Source organism: Siniperca chuatsi, linkage group LG16 (genome assembly GCF_020085105.1).
Source record: "Siniperca chuatsi isolate FFG_IHB_CAS linkage group LG16, ASM2008510v1, whole genome shotgun sequence".
Classification (NCBI taxonomy): Eukaryota; Metazoa; Chordata; class Actinopteri; order Centrarchiformes; family Sinipercidae; genus Siniperca; species Siniperca chuatsi.
Window position 1 is genome coordinate 24,662,037 of NC_058057.1, and position 21,313 is coordinate 24,683,349.

The window sequence follows — 21,313 nt, forward strand, 5'->3', positions numbered from 1 at the left end:
TTTGTTTTTTGTTGCTAGACTGCCACAAAAACGTTTTTTGGCTGGTTTATCTGATAGGCAAAGCAAGCAACTGGGTCCCAGACCCTCAGGGGGCCCAAAGGCTCTAGGTTTAACATGTGGTAGTTTGTGGTAATTTAATTAATTGCTAATTATGTTGTTTATGTTGAATGCAACCCTAAAGGACATTTTAAACTGAAATGGTAGGGGTCTTGAGACAACACCTGTATTGTTATCTGATCTTGAGGCCCTGTCTTGTAGAGGGGCCCCGAGCTAAACGCTAGCTTTAAAGGAAATGTTTGAAATTTTAGGAAATACACCTTTGCCCTTATTTGCTGAGAATTAGGTGAATATATAAGTACGAAGCTACCGCCAGAGGCCACTTAGCTTAGGTTAGTACAAAGCCTGGACACAGAGGGAAACAGCTAGCCTGGCTCTGTCCACAGGTAACAAAGTCCAATTATCAGCACCTAAATCAGCATCTAAAATTCACTAATTAAGCATTAAGTATCTTGTTTGTTTAATCTGTGCAAAAGCCAAAATGGTGCCAGACTGCTTCTTTGTCAGGACCAGTAACTTCCTGGAGTCTCTGCTGGTTGCAGGGCAACTGGTATTTCCCAAAATGTCAAACTTTTCCTTTAAAGCTTTTGTTATTTCTATCTATACTGTATATTAGGTGGGGCATTTCACAAAATAAATTTGACCTTAATAAAGTTACATTCATACTGCACAGAGAGTGGGGGTTAAATGTGGCTCATAGCTCATTTTTGAGATGAATCTGTTTTGTCTCATTACACTTTTAGAGATCTGTCAATGTTTAGATGAGTAAAACATTGCGAAAGGGGAAAAGTAAAATATGGTGATATGTTGCATTTCTTTGCATTTAGACCAAAAACCGGAGGTACAGAGAGGGTATTGCAATTTCTGTAAAATTTTTGACCTCAAAAAGAAAAACAAAACAAGCTACATTTAAATTTTCATGCATTTTTATTCATAATTCTACACAAAAGCCCCCCTTATGTCAACTCTTGTAGTATCTCGGTGCCAAGAATGTACAGAGCAGTTCTCTTGGGAGCTGCAGAGAATCACTTAACATTCCCTGTGAAGAGCTGTGCTGTCAGGCAGCGTATCCTAACAACCACACAGAGGAAACAAACAGAGCTGAGGGGTGACACTGATGAATGCAGGGGGGCCAACATTGCTAGGATTTAGGATTAATCACATTTCCAAAATAAAGGCACCTGCAACGACACATATCTGTAGATGGGATTACACTCGCCACATTTACATTTAGGTCACAAACGTCAATGTGTAGAGCCTTCTGTATTCCAGGAAGTCTGTATGATGGTTAAAGACATCAATTTTTGGAGTGGAAAACCGACAGGAAGTTCCTTCTTGACCTAAAAAAAGATCTTTTGTTTGTTTTGTAGATTTCATGCCAATCTGCCACCAGATTTAGATTTTTTATTTTCATTTTTGGGTACAAACGGGAATTGTGACCTGCTAGTAGAAGTGAGAGTGGGACAGCAAAACCATAAGCAATGGGCATCCATACCAATCTCATTGAAATATGGCCAGTATAACTGCTTCTTGCTCTTCACCAAAGATGGATAGGTAGATCGACATGTCATTCTGCCATTAACAGGACAAAATAACATAATTAAAGTGGCTATAATTGATATTTTTATAATAACAACTGATCAAATGACAATGTGTAATGTAAAAGTGTAGCCAGATCAGGAGTGGGCCAAACCAGAGCGAAAAGGAGAGTGAATACTGGACTAACATTTATTAGGAGGCCAGACACCCGACTCCAAATGAATGATAATGTTGCTCCATAACTGCTGGATGTGTAAATAAGCAACTGTTTGCTAATTTGTTTTCCTTATCAAATGCAAAGGTGGTGATCTGTCAATGTTGAGTTGATAGCTTGTTCTGCTGCCCTCAAGTGACCAAAAAAATGAATGCAGGTTTAAATAAATGTACAAAATATTATCAGCAAAATGTCTTTAAAGTATTAAAGTAAAGGCTTTCATTATGTAAAATTACTATATCATCACTTATATTTCATATTATTAGATTGATCAGATAAGATGCAATAACACATAAGCTGCATTTTAATTGTGCTGCTGGTTGAGATGGATCTGACTTTAACTTATATTGTGCATATTAATCCATAACAATGCATTATATGCATTATATAAGATGATCATATGTTTTGCATGAAAATTCCTATTCTACAAAGGAACCAGTAACTACAGCTGTCAGATAAATGTAGTGGAGTAATTTTCATTTGAAATGTAGTGGAGCAGAAATATGAAGTCACATAAAATGGAAATACATCAGTAAAGTAAAGTTCTTTAATTAAGTATAGTATTTGAGTAAATGTTCTTAGTTTTTTTTTCCACCTCTGATAATAAGAAATACTACAAGGATGTTCTTAACTCTTACCACAGATACACTATGAAGACTGGTAGTGGTAGTAAACAGTAGATGATAAATAAACTCAGTATTGATGAAGACAGGTACATGTTTTTTTCATTTTATATTTCATATCTACTGAACATGAGGAAGACAACTGCATGATGTCACAATGAGGGCGGGGTTATGCAAATGTGGGCGAAGAGGCAAAGGGAGGATGTGAGCATCGGTCTTTCCCATCATCATCATCATCATCACCACCACCACCACCACCATCCTCTGAGGTGTGTCTGGAGCTGCAGACAGACAGACGGACTGAAAAAGACTCGTTCTCTTTGTTCACACGGAACATGGCGTCAAAATGTCCAAAATGCGACAAGACGGTGTATTTCGGTAAGTGCGTGTTTTCTGTGTAACCGCCCAACGTCGAGCCTGTTATCAGAGGCGAAGCTGTGACTGCTGGGTGGGAGTGTTAACATGTCATGAAGACAGAGTCCGCTATTCTTTAATTCTTCGTTTTTGTTAATGCATTACGTTTGTTTCCAGTGAGGGGGGTTCGTGTTTAAACCAGACTAGATTTATTATAGGCCAGATACAGAGTTCATAGAGGATCTGAGATGACGTGTACCCAAAAAAAAAATGGGGTTTCATTTTGTAAAATTATTTAATAATTATATTATTTTATAAATATACTGCGTCTCACTGAAAACTTAAGAAGCATCCAGGAATGTTGTACAAAACACTGATGATTTAATTCATGACTATCTTATAAATCACCTCTTCTTTTTAAAGGAATGTGCGCACAATCTTTATTACAGGTATTACCTGGTAATATGGAGAACATTAATATGGGGACAACACACCTTATGTTATATACTGACTTATGCAAAATCACATGGTGAAAAGTTAAACTCATGTTCATCCTACTGAGTCCCGTTGATTTCTAATGTTTCACTGGGGCCAAAATCAAAGAACAAATGTTTTTCAGATCTGAAGGTGCAAAATATTTTGGTGAAATTGAAATCATTTTCAGCAATATGGATGAAAACTCCTATTGTGGTATATGTATTGTTTGGGCATACACTGTATATATACCATGATATAGTACATTTTAATGTCCTATTAAAAAATCCAGTATTGCCATAAAGCAATCCTGCAGCATTGTCCACAAAGGCCTACCAAAGCTATGAAAGTGACAGCTTCCACGATATAAATGGTAAGACAAAATCTCTGACAAAGTATCTGTAGCTGTTTCGATATTAGTGTTAGAAGGACGAGCTATATGCTAGCAGCAGATAATGCTAAAGAAAGACTATTAAAGGAATATTTTAGCGCTCATAAGAGGCCTTGAATCCGATTGCACTTAATGGGTGGATATTCCATTTATAATGTATGTTGTGTTATCTGACCTGAAAGTTAAAAGCGTGTTATGGCCTGCACTGTAGATGAGGGCTGCAACTAATGATTATTTTCAATATCGATTGTTTTGTCTATAAAATGTTACAAAATGGTGAAAAAATTCCAATCACAATCTCCTAAAGCCCAAGTTTAAATATTCAAACCGCTTGTTTTGTCCATCACCATCAGTCCAAAACCCAAAGATATTTAGTTTACTATCACAGAAGACTAAGAAAAAACAACAAAAATGATCATTTGAGAAGCTGGAACCAGTGGATGTTTTGACATTTTTAATCAGAGCTGAAATAGAGTAAAATTACTCCAAACTAGGGGTGTCGCAATATACCGGTACTGGCGATAATCGTGATATTTAATAAATATTGATATCATGTTAATAATACACATAATATCGTGTGAATAATCCAGTGCCTCTTTTCCATTTCTTTCCGTTCTCGCTTTGTCATAGTAGGTGGCGGTAAAGTAAAGACAAAACAAAGTTAGAGATGAATTTGACTGATAGCATTGTTATTTGATTATTTTTCTAATTTTCTAGATATCGCAATAATATCGTTATCATGAATTCTTTTGGCCACAATAACCGTATAGTGAAAATCTGAAATCGTGACAGCCTTACTTCACACCATGTTGGGTTTTATTAAAACGAGTTTGGTCATGTATATTGCGTGCTCTCTGTCACTTAACGTTATGATTCAGCACCCATAAACTGGCCTGGCTTCAGCAGAAAAACTAGCTAATTTAGTCCTGCTGTTTGAGCTGTACGAAGTCTCTCCCTTGTGGTTAAACAAAAACACTTAATGAAGGCAGGAGCGCTGTGCTGTGTTCATGGTGCTCTCTGAAAACAACGGTAGTTACGGTACGGGTGATAATAATGTTGATAATTCTTGGTGGTGTTGTTATCATCAGTGTGTTTCACCACGGCATATAGTAAAACCAGTATACCGGCACACCTCTACCCTACAGTACAAAACTTCAAGTCCCAACAGGAGGATTATAGTACTACAAAGTCTCAATTATAAACTCACTGCTGAGTACCACAGACGTAGGAGCCTGAACATTACAGTGATGTCCCAGCACTCAGTTTTTTAATCTTTTCCAAATATGGCTGTGAAATGAATGTGACAGTTTCTCTCAAATACGTCAAAAAATGCCTGAGATGGTGAGTCCCAGGCTCAAACTGGTAACCGCTCTGTTTTGAAGCAGCCCAGACTGGGCTATAATTGGTTCACTATCTTTGGACAAGATTCCAGGGAGCCATTAACAGTCCTGTTTGCTTGTGGTCATCAGGCTAAACTGTCAGCGTATGACAAATCACCATCTTTACATTTACATGTATGTCCACCATTAAAAGAAGGTGGAATGAGTTTACGTGGGTTGGTCCCTGGTTACTAGATGCTTGTGTTGATAAGATGAAACGTTAGTTTCTTTTCCCTGACTGGAAGCAGCGTTGTTAAATAGTCGTGAGAAAAAAGGGTGATATCATCTTCCCCAGGAGTGACTTTAGTGACCATATATCAGTTTTCAGCTTCTTTTCATTGTGGAGCTACAACACATGGCATTGTAAATAATTTATTGATTGCACATATGGATCGTTTTTCTTTTTGTTCTTTCCCCTTCATTTCGCTGGAGAACAGCAGCAAAGCCCCGCCCTGCAGGTTCAACCCAACATGCTGTTCTCTTGTTCTCTCTTTCTTTCTTGAAACTATGCAGTAAATTTAAAACAAATATGTTTCCTCTGGCTGTATGAAGTGTTGTTTTGTAGCTGTACAGGGAATTTATTGTGGAGGAAATGCATTTTATGAAGTTTAAGCTCAGCTATTTTGGGACTTTGAGCTTCAAAGTTGATCCACTGAGAATTTTTTTGACAAATGTTTGTCCAGCATTTCATTAATGCAACAAATTTAAGTTACAACAAAACAAACACAAACCTACACACAAAAGGAAAACAATTAACACAATTCAAAGGAGGCTGTTTTGAGGGGAAACCATCATCAGGAATTTGAATCTTCATGGAGATGTTGCTCTAGAAATTGCAGACTCAAATATTATTATTATTATCATTATTAAGTAGGTTAACGTTATTTGCTCAGTAAATTTTTACAATTCATAGGTTATGGCTTGATAAGCACACTAACACACTACTGTACACTTGTTACACACACACACATGTCCTCCACCATCAATGCAAAGTGCTCGCTGTGTGCCAAGGTGACTTACCGTCACATATCACAGTGACAGGCTGGGCAGTGAGTGCAAACAGGAAGTGTCATGTTGTATCAGGGCCTCCGTGTATCTGCTGGGATATTCTGGGAGGAGGACAAACAGATAAAAGACTGTTAGTGAACCTCTCTCCCTCTGTGCATCAGTCTGTCCTTTCTACACATTCTCTGTGAATGAAACTGCTGAGTAGCTTGAACAAAGGCTTTTTTTAGGGACTGTACAAAAATGATTGGGCCATGAAGGGGGAGGATTATGTAGTTTTTCTTTATGCTGAAGGGAGGGTAGTTTAACTCTTCTGGGAGAGCCTATTATTTTTTCTCACACCAGATTTATATTTTTCCTTGCGATATAGTTAATAGTTACATAAATAGTTACATCAAAAACATGGCTTTTGTGTGCTCTCCGTCCAAATGCAGTGGAAAGAATGCGCTTTAGGTTGATATGAACTCCCAAGAGCCTGTCAAGTGTCTTTAACTGTAACAGTCTTGTGTATCATGGAACAAAGCGTTAGTTCAGAATACATTTTTACTTATGCCTTGTATCCAGATTGTGTCAAAAATGAATTAAAAATGAATGACTTAGTGCATTTGTGTACAAATTGAGCACAATATGTATGTTTCCTTCCCTTTCTATATGCTATTGCATATGCGATCTGTTTGAGAAGCCGATTCTTCCACCGTTAGATTTCATTTTCCCAAAATACAACTTTTAATGGATGCAATTTCCCCTTTTAATATTTTATCAAGATCTCATCAAAATAACAGTAAACACTTTTTTAAACTAGTATTTAGTATTTTGACAAGGATGTTATAATCTTAGCTCTGATCTGATTGTGTTTTCTGGACCATTTCTGTTGTGCAACACTTTTCAGTTGTACTTTGTTTTTAATGTTTCTGCCCCCTCTGGATGTGGCTTGAATGATTGGATCTTCATTTTTTTCGTTGGTACATTTATACTGTTGGTGATTTTATTTCTTCATTGGTCTACCCCTTTATCATCTGGTTACCCAGGACTGAGTACCTGGCCCATTCACCTTAGCTGGATCTTTATACACGTTTTGACGGGTTAATGTCCCCTAAACACCACACGAGCATGTAACACTGTAGTTTTACGACACAGGTTGATTTAAATTCCTAATTTCTGTCTCTTTTGCTTCCACAGCGGAGAAGGTGTCGTCTTTAGGGAAAGACTGGCACAAGTTCTGTCTGAAATGTGAGCGCTGCAACAAGACGTTGAATCCAGGAGGCCACGCTGAGGTAAGAGGAAGTGAACAGAAGGAGGCCTCAAACTGGAGAGTTGAGAGAGTATATTTTAAGATGATGCTTCAATCTAGAGCGATTTATGAAGTGTAACAATATGTTTAAAATGAATATTATTTTTGTGCTATCATTAATATGTAGTGGCCCATGATTGCCATTTTTAAGTGCTTTTATCTCACTTTAGAATAAACTTTTCTCAACTTTTGACTGATCAGGAAGAACAGAGACACTGCTGGAACAGATCATAACAGACTCTTTCTTTGGTGCAGTTTGTCCAGGTAAAAGCAGTGTCATTTAAATCCAAGTGGCACCAAATCGCTGCACTGAGACATCTGAAAGTGTCGTTTTCATACGTACTGTGGTGCATTTTTTTTGGGGGGGAGTTTAAAATAATCTGAAGCTGATTCAAATCACTTCATTCAGTTCAGTTCAAGGATTTGTAGTCACTGACTTTGTAGTTCGTTCACTTTTTTTTTTCCTAAGTTAAGTGAACGCATCGTCATTCAAAAGCACTTCATTACTTACCTCAGTAAGTGAACACATCACCATTCATTAGGCCCGATGTTCAGCGCTGATTCTGACTGTCTTCAGGTCAGTAATACTTTAAGTCTATCTGTGGTCCATCTGTTACGTTCAGTTCAGTACAAAACTAGCCGATACAAGCTCTGCACACACGCTTAATCATTTCTCAGTCTATTATGTACAGCAGTAGAGTTGTCAGATTCTGATTGTTTCTGTGGCTTTCGCAGTCTCTTAATGAGCTTGTAAGGAGGACTTTACGAACTGTGAATCACAGCTGAGCTGACAACGCCGCTCTCAGTCACCAGTGAGGAGCTCGACTGCTAAAAGCTACTGATTGTCAGTCAGTGACAATGGTGATTCAGTATAGTCAGCTCAGTTTCAGGATTCGTTGTCAAAGATTTGTTCGTATATGTACTGAACACTTCTAGCACAGCCTGTGTAGACAGATGGATTGATTAAAAAAGAAGCTGAATGTTCGGTCAGACACGCAGACGACTGAAAAACGTGAAACGGCTCCGTAACGGTCCAGACATGTCTGAATTACAAAGGGCCATTACTTTAGATGAAGCCAGCAACGTTGCATATTTTATTTCTGAAAAGGATCATACATGGGAAGTCAAGCTGAGGACATTTTCCTGGAAAAGATACATTAGTCTCTATTTGCTTTAAACAACGCCCAGTTAGCATAAAGAGAGTTATGTGTCACAGGCTTTCACAGAGAATAATAAAGTTAAGTGATGGTAAACACACCACTGATGCTCATATTTAGCTCTTTTGTCATGCATTATAAATTGGTGTGAACCGAGAAAATAACAGAGAGCAGACAAGTCTTATAAACTTCTGTGAATAAGTCCTGCTTCATTTGTTATTTGGCATTATGTGAATCCAAACAGACTAAATATAAAAAACGTGTTTAACTAAACTTTCCCAGTTTGATTCAGAACACTGAGAAACTTGACCTTTAGTTCCACTCAGAGACTTGACGACTGCTTACTCTCCCTCCCTCTTGTATTTTGCAGCATGATGGGAAGCCTTACTGCCACAAGCCCTGCTACGCCGCCCTCTTTGGGCCAAAAGGTGCCGTTTCTTCTTGTTTACACTTAAAAAGAACATGTAACAACTCTGTATTGGTCGCTTTCAGGTTTTTAAATGCGACGTTTGCATGTGTTTTAGGTGTGAACATCGGCGGAGCTGGTTCCTACGTGTACGAAAATCCCTCCAATGAAGCCCCTGCTGCTGTTTCCATGGAAACAGATGCCAAACCAGAGGAGGAGAAAAAAGCCCCCGCACGGGGACCAGTGAAGGGTGAGAAATATGTGGAGCAAAAATAGAAAAACATCATATGTTGGGAAGATAAATTCAATGTCTGCTAGAATATTATCCTCTCTGGAGGGGATTAGGTTAGTTTCACTCACTTTAGTTGCATAGATGGTTAACATACTGAAGATACAGGAAAATCAAGATGACAAAAGGAGAAACTCACAGAGTGAGAAAATATATTGAACTGTCAGTAAAAGCTGAGAAAAAGAAACTTGAATATGGCTGATGCAGATAAAGATGTTTGAGTCAAAGTGATCATTTGAAGATGTGAGTGTTTAAGGAGAAAAACTGGGAGATAAAAATAGAGAGATTGATAACAAGAGAGATTGTGTTGGAAATAATAATCTTCACTTGTTGCCGTATAAGGCTGTATAAATTACTCCACAGCAAATAATCCATTATTCCAACTCAATGTGACTTTCTCAGCTGCAAGCTTCTCATCTTTCTCTGGAGGGCCCAACATCTGCCCCAGATGCAACAAGACAGTATATTTCGGTAAGCAGATTGGTATCTTCATATCTCACACTTTGCATGTATTATATGAGTGTTGGAATGTGTCTAAGTGACTAAGGGGGCTGGTTGCCATGGTGACTATCTCCATGATGGTGTGTGTGTGTGTGTGTGTGTGTGTGTGTGTGTGTGCAGCTGAGAAGGTGTCGTCTCTCGGGAAGAACTGGCACCGGCCCTGTCTGCGCTGTGAGAGATGCAGTAAGACTCTGGCTCCTGGCAGCCACGCAGAGGTGAGAGCTACAACGATACCACAGTCAGAACGCTGGACGAACAACAAAATGAAGCTTTTCAGACATGACAACACAAGTCCCCATGAGAAGGAATCCTTTTCTTTCTGTTGCAGCACGATGGACAGCCATACTGCCACAAGCCGTGCTACGCTGTGCTGTTTGGGCCCAAAGGTATGACGTCAGAAACACTTTGTGCAGTACAGGAGGGGGCAGAGACTGCCCTTGAAACAATGGTTCAAAAACCAGCATGTCCCCAAACAACAGTCCGCAGAAGGTCATTTTAGATCTACAAATATTTATCAGAAGCAGTCGTATTGGTTGAAACCTGGGTGGGTGAAAGCAAATAGCCACTGTTTTTGTGGCCTTCAAGTGTCAGACTGAAGCTCGGTTAAAAGGGCAAAAGGTACATGAGAGGAGGAAACTAATATTATGTCCTTAGTCCTCTTGCTGATAACCACAACTGAAAAAATCCTACTGTATAAAGCCATTCTAAGTATTAGCCTTGGGGACTCTAGTTAACTTAACAATTTCGTATGTAAAACTGCTGTTTACAAAGGGAAGCAGTGATGCCTCAAGCTTAAGCTCTCAGCATGTCTGCTGCAGCGAGTGTGTGGCCACTGTCCGCAAACAATTAATATGTACATAATTGCACAAGTTGTGCACTTGTCCGTGTGGGAGTTTCTATTGCTCTCCAACACTATAGTGGGCGCTGTGGATTAATCTTCAGCAAGGCTGCTGTAGGAGAAGAAAGCAGGAAAAGGCGAACAAACAGAACCTGGGAAGTGTCACAGGAAAGAAACTAATTCATGCTCTTGAATTAGTAATTCATGAGCACGGATTATAATAATAATAGGTCTGGCTCTCACGCCACCCAAACAAAGCCACTCCTTAATGAAAAACATACAGTAGATGTGGAGGTTAAAACGCCAGGCCGCTCCAAAATTACAAAACACCTTCATGTATGTTTTCACTTAGGTCTACAATTTCAGAGTATGAAATGCGTTAGATTAATAAATCTTACCTATTATGTTCATGTCATTGAATAATCAGTTTATTATTATTAATTATCAAATACCTGTAGCCATCGCACAGCAGCAGGAACGCTACGAGCGTCTCCAAATGAAGAATGGGCTTTTTTCCGTACGTGGCACAGCAGCGATAACTGCATTAATAATTGTTATTTATTATTAGCGGTAACTTCATTATATTATTAATGTCAGGGTGCAGCCACCAACTGTGGCTTCTGAGGGGCTTGAACACCGTAATACACCACACCAAGGAGCTGAAATCTGAAACATCACAGACTGCGATGTTTGGATACTTTGACGGGAAGGGTTATACAAATTTTGGGGATATTGACCTTCTAATTTCTTTCCACATCTGTATTTATCCAGTTAATTCTTCCATTATGTAAATCTATTAAGCTGTTCATCTACAGGCACTAATGTATTTTATCCCATGTCTCCCATCAGCGTTTGCAACAGTCAACTATCAGGAATGCTTGTTGTTTTTCTTTGTTCCAGCCAAATCACATAAAAAAATATTTACTCACTTACCACTGAAGTATCCATCTTTGAAACTTCTGCCATCGCCTCAATACAGTGGGGGCGAATGAAGTTTTGTTTGTGCTTCTCAAAACACACGCAAAATTACATTTGATTACATTTCCAGAAAGTGTCCCTGTGGATAATCTACAGAACACACTGCCGAGCTTTCGTAGGGACTGTTTCATCCTTAGAAAGTAGTTCACACTGAGGTTTGTGGATTATCCACGGGAACTGAATGGGACCTTGTTTTCAGAGGAAGCTATTCTGCACAGAGAATCACACATATCTGCACGGCTGGATACGTACAGAAACGCAGTTATTTGTGTGAGGGGACCCTTTAAAGGTTATGACTGTGTTCTGCCCTCTCTCAGGCGTTAACACTGGAGGTGTCGGCAGCTACATCTACGACGACCCCGAAGCTGAGGCACAGCCCTGAGCCCTCTGCCTCCAGATAAAGTTCCACCTCCAGGACCCTCGATGTCTCTTTGATTTGCCTTCTACAGTCATGGTGACAAACGATATGTACTGCACTCACAGGGATGGATATTTAGATATTTATGTTGTATTTGTATATTGTTTATATATCTATTTTTTTGTACTGAAACAAACCTTTAACATGTCCTCCCATGTGAGTTTCAGATTTGCCTTTAAGTTTCTTGGTTCTCTTTGCCAAATGATTATTAGCCTATTATGTAGTGGATTAAAGCGTCTGTGTTTTTTCACTCGTTATTAATAGTTTTTCAGACTTTTGTGCACTTACAGGATGTATTGTATGAAAAGAAATGTACCAGCCCACCAATTTATTGTCAGTGTTTGATGAACAGGTTCTAGAGGAGGGATGAGGTGTAGACGTAGCTGAGGTACCGTGCGCACAGAGACGTGCATTTTACTGAATGTTATGAAGGTGAGTTTGGGGTTTGTTGTGAACAAAAAGCGTTCAACTGCGCATCACATTTTCTACAGTAAAACTGTGTGAAACCAAACCTGTGGTCAGTGTCTGTGCATATCTATTTGTTCATAGTTGTTCATGTATTACAAAACAGAAACAATACCCACAAGTTATAATTTAGGGCTTACTTTACGCAGAGCATTTCACACACACGGAAAAAATCTTTAGGGCTGCAACTAACGATTATTTTCATTATTGATTCATCTGTTGATTTTTTTTTAAATTAACTAATTAATTATTTAGAAAATAGTCAAAATTGCTCATTTCTCCAGAGCTCAAAGTCTTGAAATTGCTTGTTTTGTCTGACCAACAATCCAAGAACCAAAAATATTCAATTTACAATCATTTAAACAGAGAAAAGCAACAAATCCTTACAATGAATACGCTGGAATGTTTTATTTTTCTTGATAAATGATTTCAACGTTGTTGTTGAATAATTTTCTGTGGAACGACTAATTAACTGACTAATCGTTCCAGCACTGAAAATGTTTTTACATTAAAGAGCTCCCAAAACCATGCGTGCTTACAAAGTTTTCATATATATGACTATAGCATATATAGCAAACAAACAAAAACGTTTAGAGCGCACGTTAAGTCCTCAGGAAGGATGTTTCAGTAAGTAGGAACATAAAAACTCAAAGTAGCTTCACCAGATTTAAAGTGAGTCTGGGTGACTCAAAGCATTTAAGCATTTCGTACACTGACATACAGTTGAGCTTTTAGTGTTTCTGATAGACAAGAAGAACCTTAAACTCAGTTTTCGTGCAGACTGGAAGCTGATGCAGTGATCTGAAGGCAGATGCAATGTTTTATTATTATTATTATTATTATTATTATTATTAATATTCCCTGTCAAAACTCTTATATTTCTTCATCCAAAGCACAGAAAGCACAGCGGAGACTAATTTGGAGACACAGTCCAGTTTTCCATGACACAGGCTTATTATTGTGTAGCAAGCTGGTCATTCAAATATTAGATTAATAAAATATTATAGCACATTGCTGGGTTAAAAATGTAAATTTTTAATAGATAAATTCATTCATTCATGTTTCTTAAATCAGCTTCCAGACCAACAAAGTAAAAATCAGCGGGTTTAGTGTGAAAAATGGAAGGACAATCACCAGTTCAAACACTGGTCACTGTGGTTCACCAGGACCTAGACTTCTACTTGCCGGAAATGGAACAAAGAGTGTCAAACGCGTGAAAAGGTAAATAAACATACCAGCCGTGTCCACTACACATTTGTACAGTAGTTTTCTATTTTTTCATCTGCCCGCGTCCGAAAGGTGCAACCAAAGATTCTCTACAACCCTCTTCCAAAACGTCTCTGGTGCAACCAAATAAAAAGGTAAAACGTCACTCACAGTCGGCAACGCCCCTTACTGGAAACAGTCCCCGGAAGAGGAGATCTGTCAAGCTAAACCGAATACTACCGGAAGTTTGGGAAAGTTTGTCTACAAAGTAATAGCGTAGAAAGTGACAATCAGAAGTACCCAGTGATGGAGAGTCACGTACCAGCTGCAACATTGAAATGTTGCTTATGCATGTATCATTAATAATGATCCAATAATATTATAATAGTATATTATGAAATAACATTGACAGTGTCACTGCCCAGTACTACCCACTACCCTGATTCCAGTATTTTTAGAGTCCATATATTTAAATTTGACTATTAAAAAGGGGGGAAACTATGTCTATTCACTATATTTCTCCCAGATTTTTAGTCCTGCTAGTGTGGAGAAGGCTTTGACCTTCAAGTTTACAGTAAAAATTTTAAGTAACCAACATTATTTCTACAATCCTGGCTACAGACCTGATTGTGAGTTCCTTTCCGTTTGATACTATCATTACATTTTGCTGATAACACTTTTGTACTTTTACTTGGCACTAATTTGAATGCAGGAATTTTACTTGTAAGAAAGGATTTTTTACATTGTGGTATTACTACTTTTATTTAAGTCAGTGACGTAAATACAAACAGATAAGATACTGAAAATGAGGTACAGTGATGTTTACTGTCTCTTGAGGGTCCCACCTACAGTGAAGCTAAACATTTTAATTCATTTTTTTAACAAGAAAGCACTAGAAACCTGCAGTGGGTCTTCGAAAAATTATTATTAATGGCAAAATTAACTTACCTATCAAGGTAGGAGACACCCTTCATCATTTATTGCTGTAAAACAGTACATTTAGATTATTTCTTTCTTTCTCTGTTTTTAATATTAACACAGACAGATGATAAAAGAATGTCCCGTATCCATAATGCACCTCTGTACTTATTTTGAAATACATAACCGGAAGTCATATGATTTATTCTGGCTGACTTCACATTTGTGCTAACATTACTTCCGCTTTAACAAGCTCAGTATCACCGCCACCATCTCGGTATATGGGGACACCCATCGGTTTTTTAAGCGGCAGAAATAATTTAAACTTTTGAGACGACAATATAACATTATATTTGTTAAGTAATTATTTCTGCGTGAGAGCAACTTGGATACAAAGTATATTATCCACGAAGAAGAAGCTTAGCTAGCTAACTGCTAACTTTTGACGTTTTTAGCTAGCTAACCCAACTTAGCTGCGGAGGAATTTCACAGCCTGTTTATGTTTTCGCCAGTTCAGAGAAATGTTGGACGGATCTCCGGCTCACAACGATGAAGCCAACATCGGCAACGTCGAAAACAACAACCCGATATCGTTGATTTCCAGCAGCGATGGGGTGAACACGGGCAACAAAACGAGGCAGGCGCTGCTGAAGAAAGGAGGGAGGAAGCTGCGGTCAGCAGTGCCGCTGCATCACCAGAAACCCCCGAGAAACAGCCCCAACATCCGCCTGTCGGATCACAACAACAACAACACTCTGACAGCTTCATCGGCTAACAAACCCGCAGCTCAGCCCGGTACCGAGCTCCCTGCCGGTACACAGACCGCACTGACCCTCCATCAGGTCAAACAGGGAGCCAAGAAAGAGGTAACTTCCTGCTGCGGCTCTGCTAAAAGGATGTTTAAACCTAATATGACATCCGGTTTTTGTTCTCGATCAGTGAAATCACCTCAATTATTACCAGAAATTAGTTATAATCCCAGTGGTGTGTTCACATCTGGCCTCTCCTGAAAGCACACTATCTGCTTCACATATCTTACATTAAAGATCAGTCTATGAATCGATTAGTCAATCAGCAGAAAACTAAGTTGGCAACTTTTTTTGGTCATCGGTCAGTCGTGTGTGTGCCATTTTTTTTAAGCAAAAGGACCAGAACTTGACCTCTCAAATGTGAATATTTGCTGGTTTTAGTAGTTCTTTATGACAGTACAGTGAATATTTGTGAGTTTTGGACTGTTGGTGGGACAAAACAAGACATTAGTCTCTGTGAAATTGCAATGGTAATTTTTCACTTTGTTAGTCTGATAACTTAGGGACCAAACAGATTATTCTGCTAACCCAGAATATAATCAGCAGTTGAAAATAACAGTTAGTTGCAGCCCTGTTTACGTCAGTATCAGCATATTTTTGAAGCTCTGTGCTCATAAACCCTTATAAAAAGATAAGGAAGTCTATTGAACAAATAAAAGGTATTCTTAAAATAAAGTGGATTTAAAAGTGATTAAATCCCCTGTAGTGCCCGAGGCAGTTTAAAATGACGCAGTTACTAATCCTTGTGTTGAAGAATCGAAAGTGGACATGTGGTGAACGAGCCTGGCTTCCTCTGTCTGCTGGCAGCTTCAGGTAGGCAAATGTCCCAGGTTGGGCATTGTTGGCAGGCACGTTTGTAAAATGAAAAAGGAGAGGAAGCTGATGTAAACGGTGCACTCAAAATGTGTTTTATGATGTAGGAATTGTATTAAACTTTATCACATAATTGTTGGTTATTGTCTTTTTAAACCTAGTTAATTTAACAGTTATTGTGCAATACATGTTAGATAATTATTGACAAAAACCTGTTGAACTTGACGTGAACCGACGTAAGAAGATTTTCAGTAGAATATAATTCTGTGTGTTTGTATGTTGATAGGACATGCACAGGAGGTAAGAGGAGAGGAAATTAGGTGACAGTTTCAGGTTTGCCCAAACTGCTTAAGCTTCTTCGTCTAACCACCTCACCCGTGTGTGGTTGTAATCTTTTTGCTCACAAAAACAAAAAACTGCTGAGCTATATAACTCCTACAGTTATCTTGTTCCAGTTTCTAAACGTTTATTTATAAGTTGGAACATCATTTGTGTTTTCTGATTCATTCTCCTTCACCAACGTAATCAAATTAGTTAATCAAATTATTATTTTTTTTTGTCTTGCAATGTGTGTCTTGCAAAAAAAAAAGTGACTTCCTGAAACAAAGTGCCACTAAATGTCTCAATCAGTTTAAAAATAGACTTCAGTAATAACGATGAAGTAATGTTTACATCGTCAAGACTCCCTGACGTGGCTTCACAGTAAAAACCCACCACCACCCTCACATTAAAATATGGGTCAAATAAAATCTAGTTCGTAATCTGTGTGATATAGATTTCAGTTATGTCAGATTGTGTGGTGAATTTGTGGTGAAAAGTATCTCTATGATCAAAAAAAAAAAATTATCTGAGAGTAGAGGCACGCCATCAGCAAGCGTTATCCATCATTTCTTCTTCCCACAAACTTCTTTTTCATTTTGCCTCCATGGATTTGGTTTCTGTGTGTGTGCGTCTGTTTTTTTACCCGTTAAACTTAATTAAAACATGGCGCTTAAGAAATGTCGCACTGGCCAGTGTATTCTGCGTCATTTCATGTTGTATTCTGATTGGCTGGTTTGTCGGCGTGGGTCGTAGCAGCAGCCACATTGTGAGAATTTGGCCCTAAATCACTTTGGTCGCTTAAGCTCCAAATAAGCCTTCGGTGGACGCGTCCACAGTTGAATCTAGGACCGCCATTTAGCAAAATCACCAATGGTTAAATATTAGTTATAATGATGATTTCTGGCTGATTGTCTTTTTTGTTATGTCTTTTGTTCAAATATGTCTTTCAGTACCATTTTAAAGTTAGCTGTAGAATAATAACATCAATGTATTTTTTGAATCAGTCTCATAATAAGTTATAGTCATGTCTGTAAAGCTCAAATGTTTGTACATTTGTACTTTTACCAAAATGCTTATCAACTGGTGGATATTAATGTCTGAAATAGAAAAGGAACATACTGTGTATTTAGAGGGTCCATTTTATTCAAAAATCATGATGTTGTTATTGTTGTTGTTGGTGTTTTTGTTAGTATTTAACGCAAACTTCTCAACCCAAGGTCCACCAACTAGTATCTGGAGCTTTCAACTTAATCTCACAGCCTTCAGCTGTGGATGTAGTTTGCTCAGTTGTCACGGAGATAGTTCAGTTGTCATCACATGACCCAAGTTTGGGCTAACCAAACCTGTTATTATGCCTCACTATCATACCGTCTTTGTGCAAGTGAACCATTTCCATGACAACTGAGCAAACTCCATCCGCTGATGAAGGCCATTCTGTTAAGTTGAAAGCTCTGATTAAAGCTAGTAAGTCGACCTTGAGTAAAGAAACTATTAGAACTTTCACGCTCAACGTGAAGATGTTGATTTATCCAGTTATTTAATAATTATATTTATCAGATAATTGGATTAATAAGAGTTTGTTACTGTTTCTTAGCTGCTGAAATCTAAAGGTGGCAGATTGGAGCGAGGGGCCATGCAGCTGGGTGGCCAACCTGCCCGCAACCTGCCCAGACACGATCAAATCAGCCAGAACATGATCACACGGAGCCACAAGCCCAAACAGGGCCAGCCCCCCGGTGCTTCTCACTGCACAAAGAAGAAAGATAACAGCAGCCCGAATAAGCCCTTTTCTCTCCACCAGCCTCCACTCCGAGAGCAGAAAGAGCCCCTCCACGCCTCCAACAACGTGAAGATCGTGAGCACGCCGCCTGCTGAAGCCACGCCCGAATACCTCAAAGATGGCGAGAAGGTCTACGCTGGAGCGAAGTTCAGTGAGCCGCCCTCACCAAGTGTCTTACCTAAACCGCCCAGCCACTGGGTCGGGGAAAACGAGCCTCAACAGAGCAACCAAAGCCGAGAGCAAATGACTGTTCACTTAAAGTCGCTGCTCAAGGTTCAGGATAAATCATGACCACAGGCTGGAGTTTCAAATTGGCGCTGACCTATCTGATACCTAATTTACACGGACAATTGGAAACTTAGTATTGAGGAAAATTGAGTTTGGCCTTTGACACACTGCAATACAATGTAGGGAGTTTTTATTAACTGTAGTACAATTTCCCACAATTCAACATGCTGCCTGCCTTCGTGAACATTTTAGAGACATCGTGTTGTTGCTGGAGATCTGACTGACCTGCTGTGTACCTCAGGTGTCTATCAGATGTTTTCTGCCGCCTTGTTGGCAGAGGAAAGAAAATAATCTGTTTTTGTGATTGAATTTGTGAGCAAACTAACTGTTATTTTCAGGAAGTGAACATAAGAAAGCGTGTAGTAGGAGGCCGAGGTCGTCTCCAGCAGCAAACACCATCAGTGTCTCATGTTTACATTATGTGAAGTGATCACGGCGCTTTCTTTGTGAACACTTGAAAAGGCAGCCTTGTGTTGATTGACTTTTTAAAGAGCTTGTGTAAATGTACATAATATATTGTGAGCATATATTTGTGTATATTTTTCCTTGTTATTTTAACTGAGATTCTAGTTTTGTTACTGAGGTTTTTCCATTTAAAAAAAAAAAAAGAAGTCCCCAGTGAACTGAGGCACTTTGTTACAGCTCCCTCAGAGTGAGGCACAGCGGACGAAAGAAAGACTTTTCTTACCGATTTGCACTGAAAACTAAAATCAGGAAGGGCAGGAAACCTCATTTTGATGTCCCAAAGCTTGACCAGCCACTTTGATGAATTCACCAGCCAGCCTAGAGCACAGGAGAGGACGTCCAGATTCTGGCTGGTCACCTTTCAAAATGGCTCAGATAGCGGACAAATCAAAATCTGAATCTTCCAGCTGGTGGCTGAAGTTCTTTCCCTTCCCTGAACACGGGTCAAGTCGGTGGAAAGCCGAGAGTCGAATCAGGGACTGTGAGGCTGCTGAAGCCTCAGTGAACTGAAAAGAAGATGACAATGTGAAAAGTCTCACAACCAGCTGCTGCAGAAAGCCAGTATCCAGCATCCAGACCGAGTGCTTCTTCTTTTTGAACTCTATTGCACTGACTGAGTACGTTCACATTAAGCCGGCTAAATTTAAAACTGCATCTTTCTCTCTCTGTTTCGATCGTCTGTCCGCACTGAGGCGCCGTTTTTCAGACCCAAAACCGAAGGGGGCTTGGTGTTTCAATGTGTACGGGGAAAACTGGACTCGTGTAAAGCGATGACGTAAGCCTGCACAGTCACAGTTGGGGAATGCGTGGCAGTAAAATTAACAATCTTCTGTTCTGCTTCAAACTTTATCTGTGATCAGTAATTGATCAGTATTTTTAAATGTCAACGCCTATCGATGACCAACACAGCCGTTGTCACTCGCCCTTTTTTGTCAAAAGACGTCACAATTAGAGTGAGTCGATTAAGTAGTTATTCGAATGCCAGAAAAATTATCTTGAGTCATTGTCCAAGCAAAAACATTTGCGTCTAAAATGTGAGGAGTTGCTGCTTATTTCTGTTTTACTGTATATCACTGTAAACAGAAAGTTTGGGTTTTGGACTGTCGGCCAAAACAAGACATTTCAATATGTCACTTAAGGATCTATTGTAAGAGGCATTTTTAAACACTTTTCTGGCATTTTATAGAATGATATGAAACAATCGATTAATCAATAATGAAAATAATCATTAGTTGTAGCCTTAGCCATGATCATAAAACAATGACTTGATCTGCACCGGACCACAGCAGCCTGGCTGCGATCAAATCACCCTCATCATTACATACTCTTGGCAATAGAAACAGATGAACGCAAACAGTAAGTGAGCACAACTAAATGGTGGATTCGGCCGCATAAAAAGACGCTGTAGGTGATCACAGAGAGCAGGAGGGGACGGAAAAGAGGTTTTAAAGAGCTGAGACTCAGCTGCCCCTCACCAGATGTTGGTTGTGAGAGGACAAAGACGAAGCGATCAAGCTGTTTTCCTGTTGGTGTGGATGCAGATCTTTACCAAAACGACGTGAAAACATTAGTGTAGACGCACATTGTTTTTAAACTGGGTTTTAATAGATGAACGGCTTCATGTGGACGTAGTCTTACTTTTGACTGTATATTATGTTTTTTTTTAAAGGGGACTTGTTTTCACACACAACTTCATTTCACATACCTCTTCTTTACTTTTTACTTTTTAAAGCATGTTAATGTATACCAACAGTATGTGTTGAAATTGGCACAGATGATCTTGTGATTACAGTGTGTACCACATGTGGTTTTTATTTTATTTTACTGGTTTCTGTGGATGCAGGCGGCTGCTGGATCTTGTTTCTTGACCTCTGTGACGTCACGTAAATGGAAAATTGTATTGCTGTAGCAGAAACTGCCTGTTTCATTGCAGTGTTTTGAAATTATTTCATTCCAGTGATGAGAATATGCTTAATACACCTCCATGCCACAAATTGGGAAAATAAATTAATTTTATGAAGCCTTTCATACTTAAATAAAAAATTATATTAAAATATTGGTTACCCCTATTATACGTTGCTTCTGTGTTCATTACAAGCTAAAACAAGTTACCGTGTCTGTTTTGTCGTTATAGACATAAAAAACAACAAGATATGGTTATAAAACATGTCCTCCAGAGGTACATTTCATTTAGTAAATTTTTTGAATAGGTTAATGCTGAGAAAATTGTCAGAAAAATCATGTCAAATTGTATCCTACTTTATCACAAAAATTGGTACCAAGGGATGATGGACAAAAGATAAAACCCCACGTTTCTTTTTGGAGATACCCCAC

The 21,313-nt window shown here is 38.9% G+C and overlaps 2 protein-coding genes across 2 annotated transcripts; both read left to right on the top strand.

The window, feature by feature from the left end:
• The first annotated feature begins 2,610 nt into the window (after positions 1 to 2,610).
• crip2l (cysteine-rich protein 2-like) lies at positions 2,611 to 12,425 on the top strand. The gene is made up of 8 exons (XM_044169220.1): positions 2,611 to 2,811; positions 7,216 to 7,310; positions 8,855 to 8,912; positions 9,009 to 9,140; positions 9,582 to 9,650; positions 9,801 to 9,895; positions 10,009 to 10,066; positions 11,814 to 12,425. The coding sequence occupies exons 1-8, from the start codon at positions 2,769 to 2,771 to the stop codon at positions 11,876 to 11,878; spliced, it is 615 nt and encodes a 204-aa protein (XP_044025155.1). The 5' UTR covers positions 2,611 to 2,768; the 3' UTR covers positions 11,879 to 12,425.
• A 2,303-nt stretch (positions 12,426 to 14,728) lies between these two features.
• On the top strand, positions 14,729 to 21,048 carry pnrc1 (proline-rich nuclear receptor coactivator 1). The gene is made up of 2 exons (XM_044169202.1): positions 14,729 to 15,369; positions 18,041 to 21,048. The coding sequence occupies exons 1-2, from the start codon at positions 15,025 to 15,027 to the stop codon at positions 18,515 to 18,517; spliced, it is 822 nt and encodes a 273-aa protein (XP_044025137.1). The 5' UTR covers positions 14,729 to 15,024; the 3' UTR covers positions 18,518 to 21,048.
• The last annotated feature ends 265 nt before the right edge of the window (positions 21,049 to 21,313 follow it).

Coding starts and splice junctions, on each gene's coding strand:
- crip2l (XM_044169220.1), top strand. CDS start 2,769: ATGGCGTCAAAATGTCCAAAATGCGACAAGACGGTGTATTTCG. Junction 9,141..9,581: donor CGCACGGGGACCAGTGAAGG/GTGAGAAATATG, acceptor TGACTTTCTCAG/CTGCAAGCTTCTCATCTTTC. Junction 10,067..11,813: donor TGTGCTGTTTGGGCCCAAAG/GTATGACGTCAG, acceptor GCCCTCTCTCAG/GCGTTAACACTGGAGGTGTC.
- pnrc1 (XM_044169202.1), top strand. CDS start 15,025: ATGTTGGACGGATCTCCGGCTCACAACGATGAAGCCAACATCGGCAAC. Junction 15,370..18,040: donor AACAGGGAGCCAAGAAAGAG/GTAACTTCCTGC, acceptor ACTGTTTCTTAG/CTGCTGAAATCTAAAGGTGG.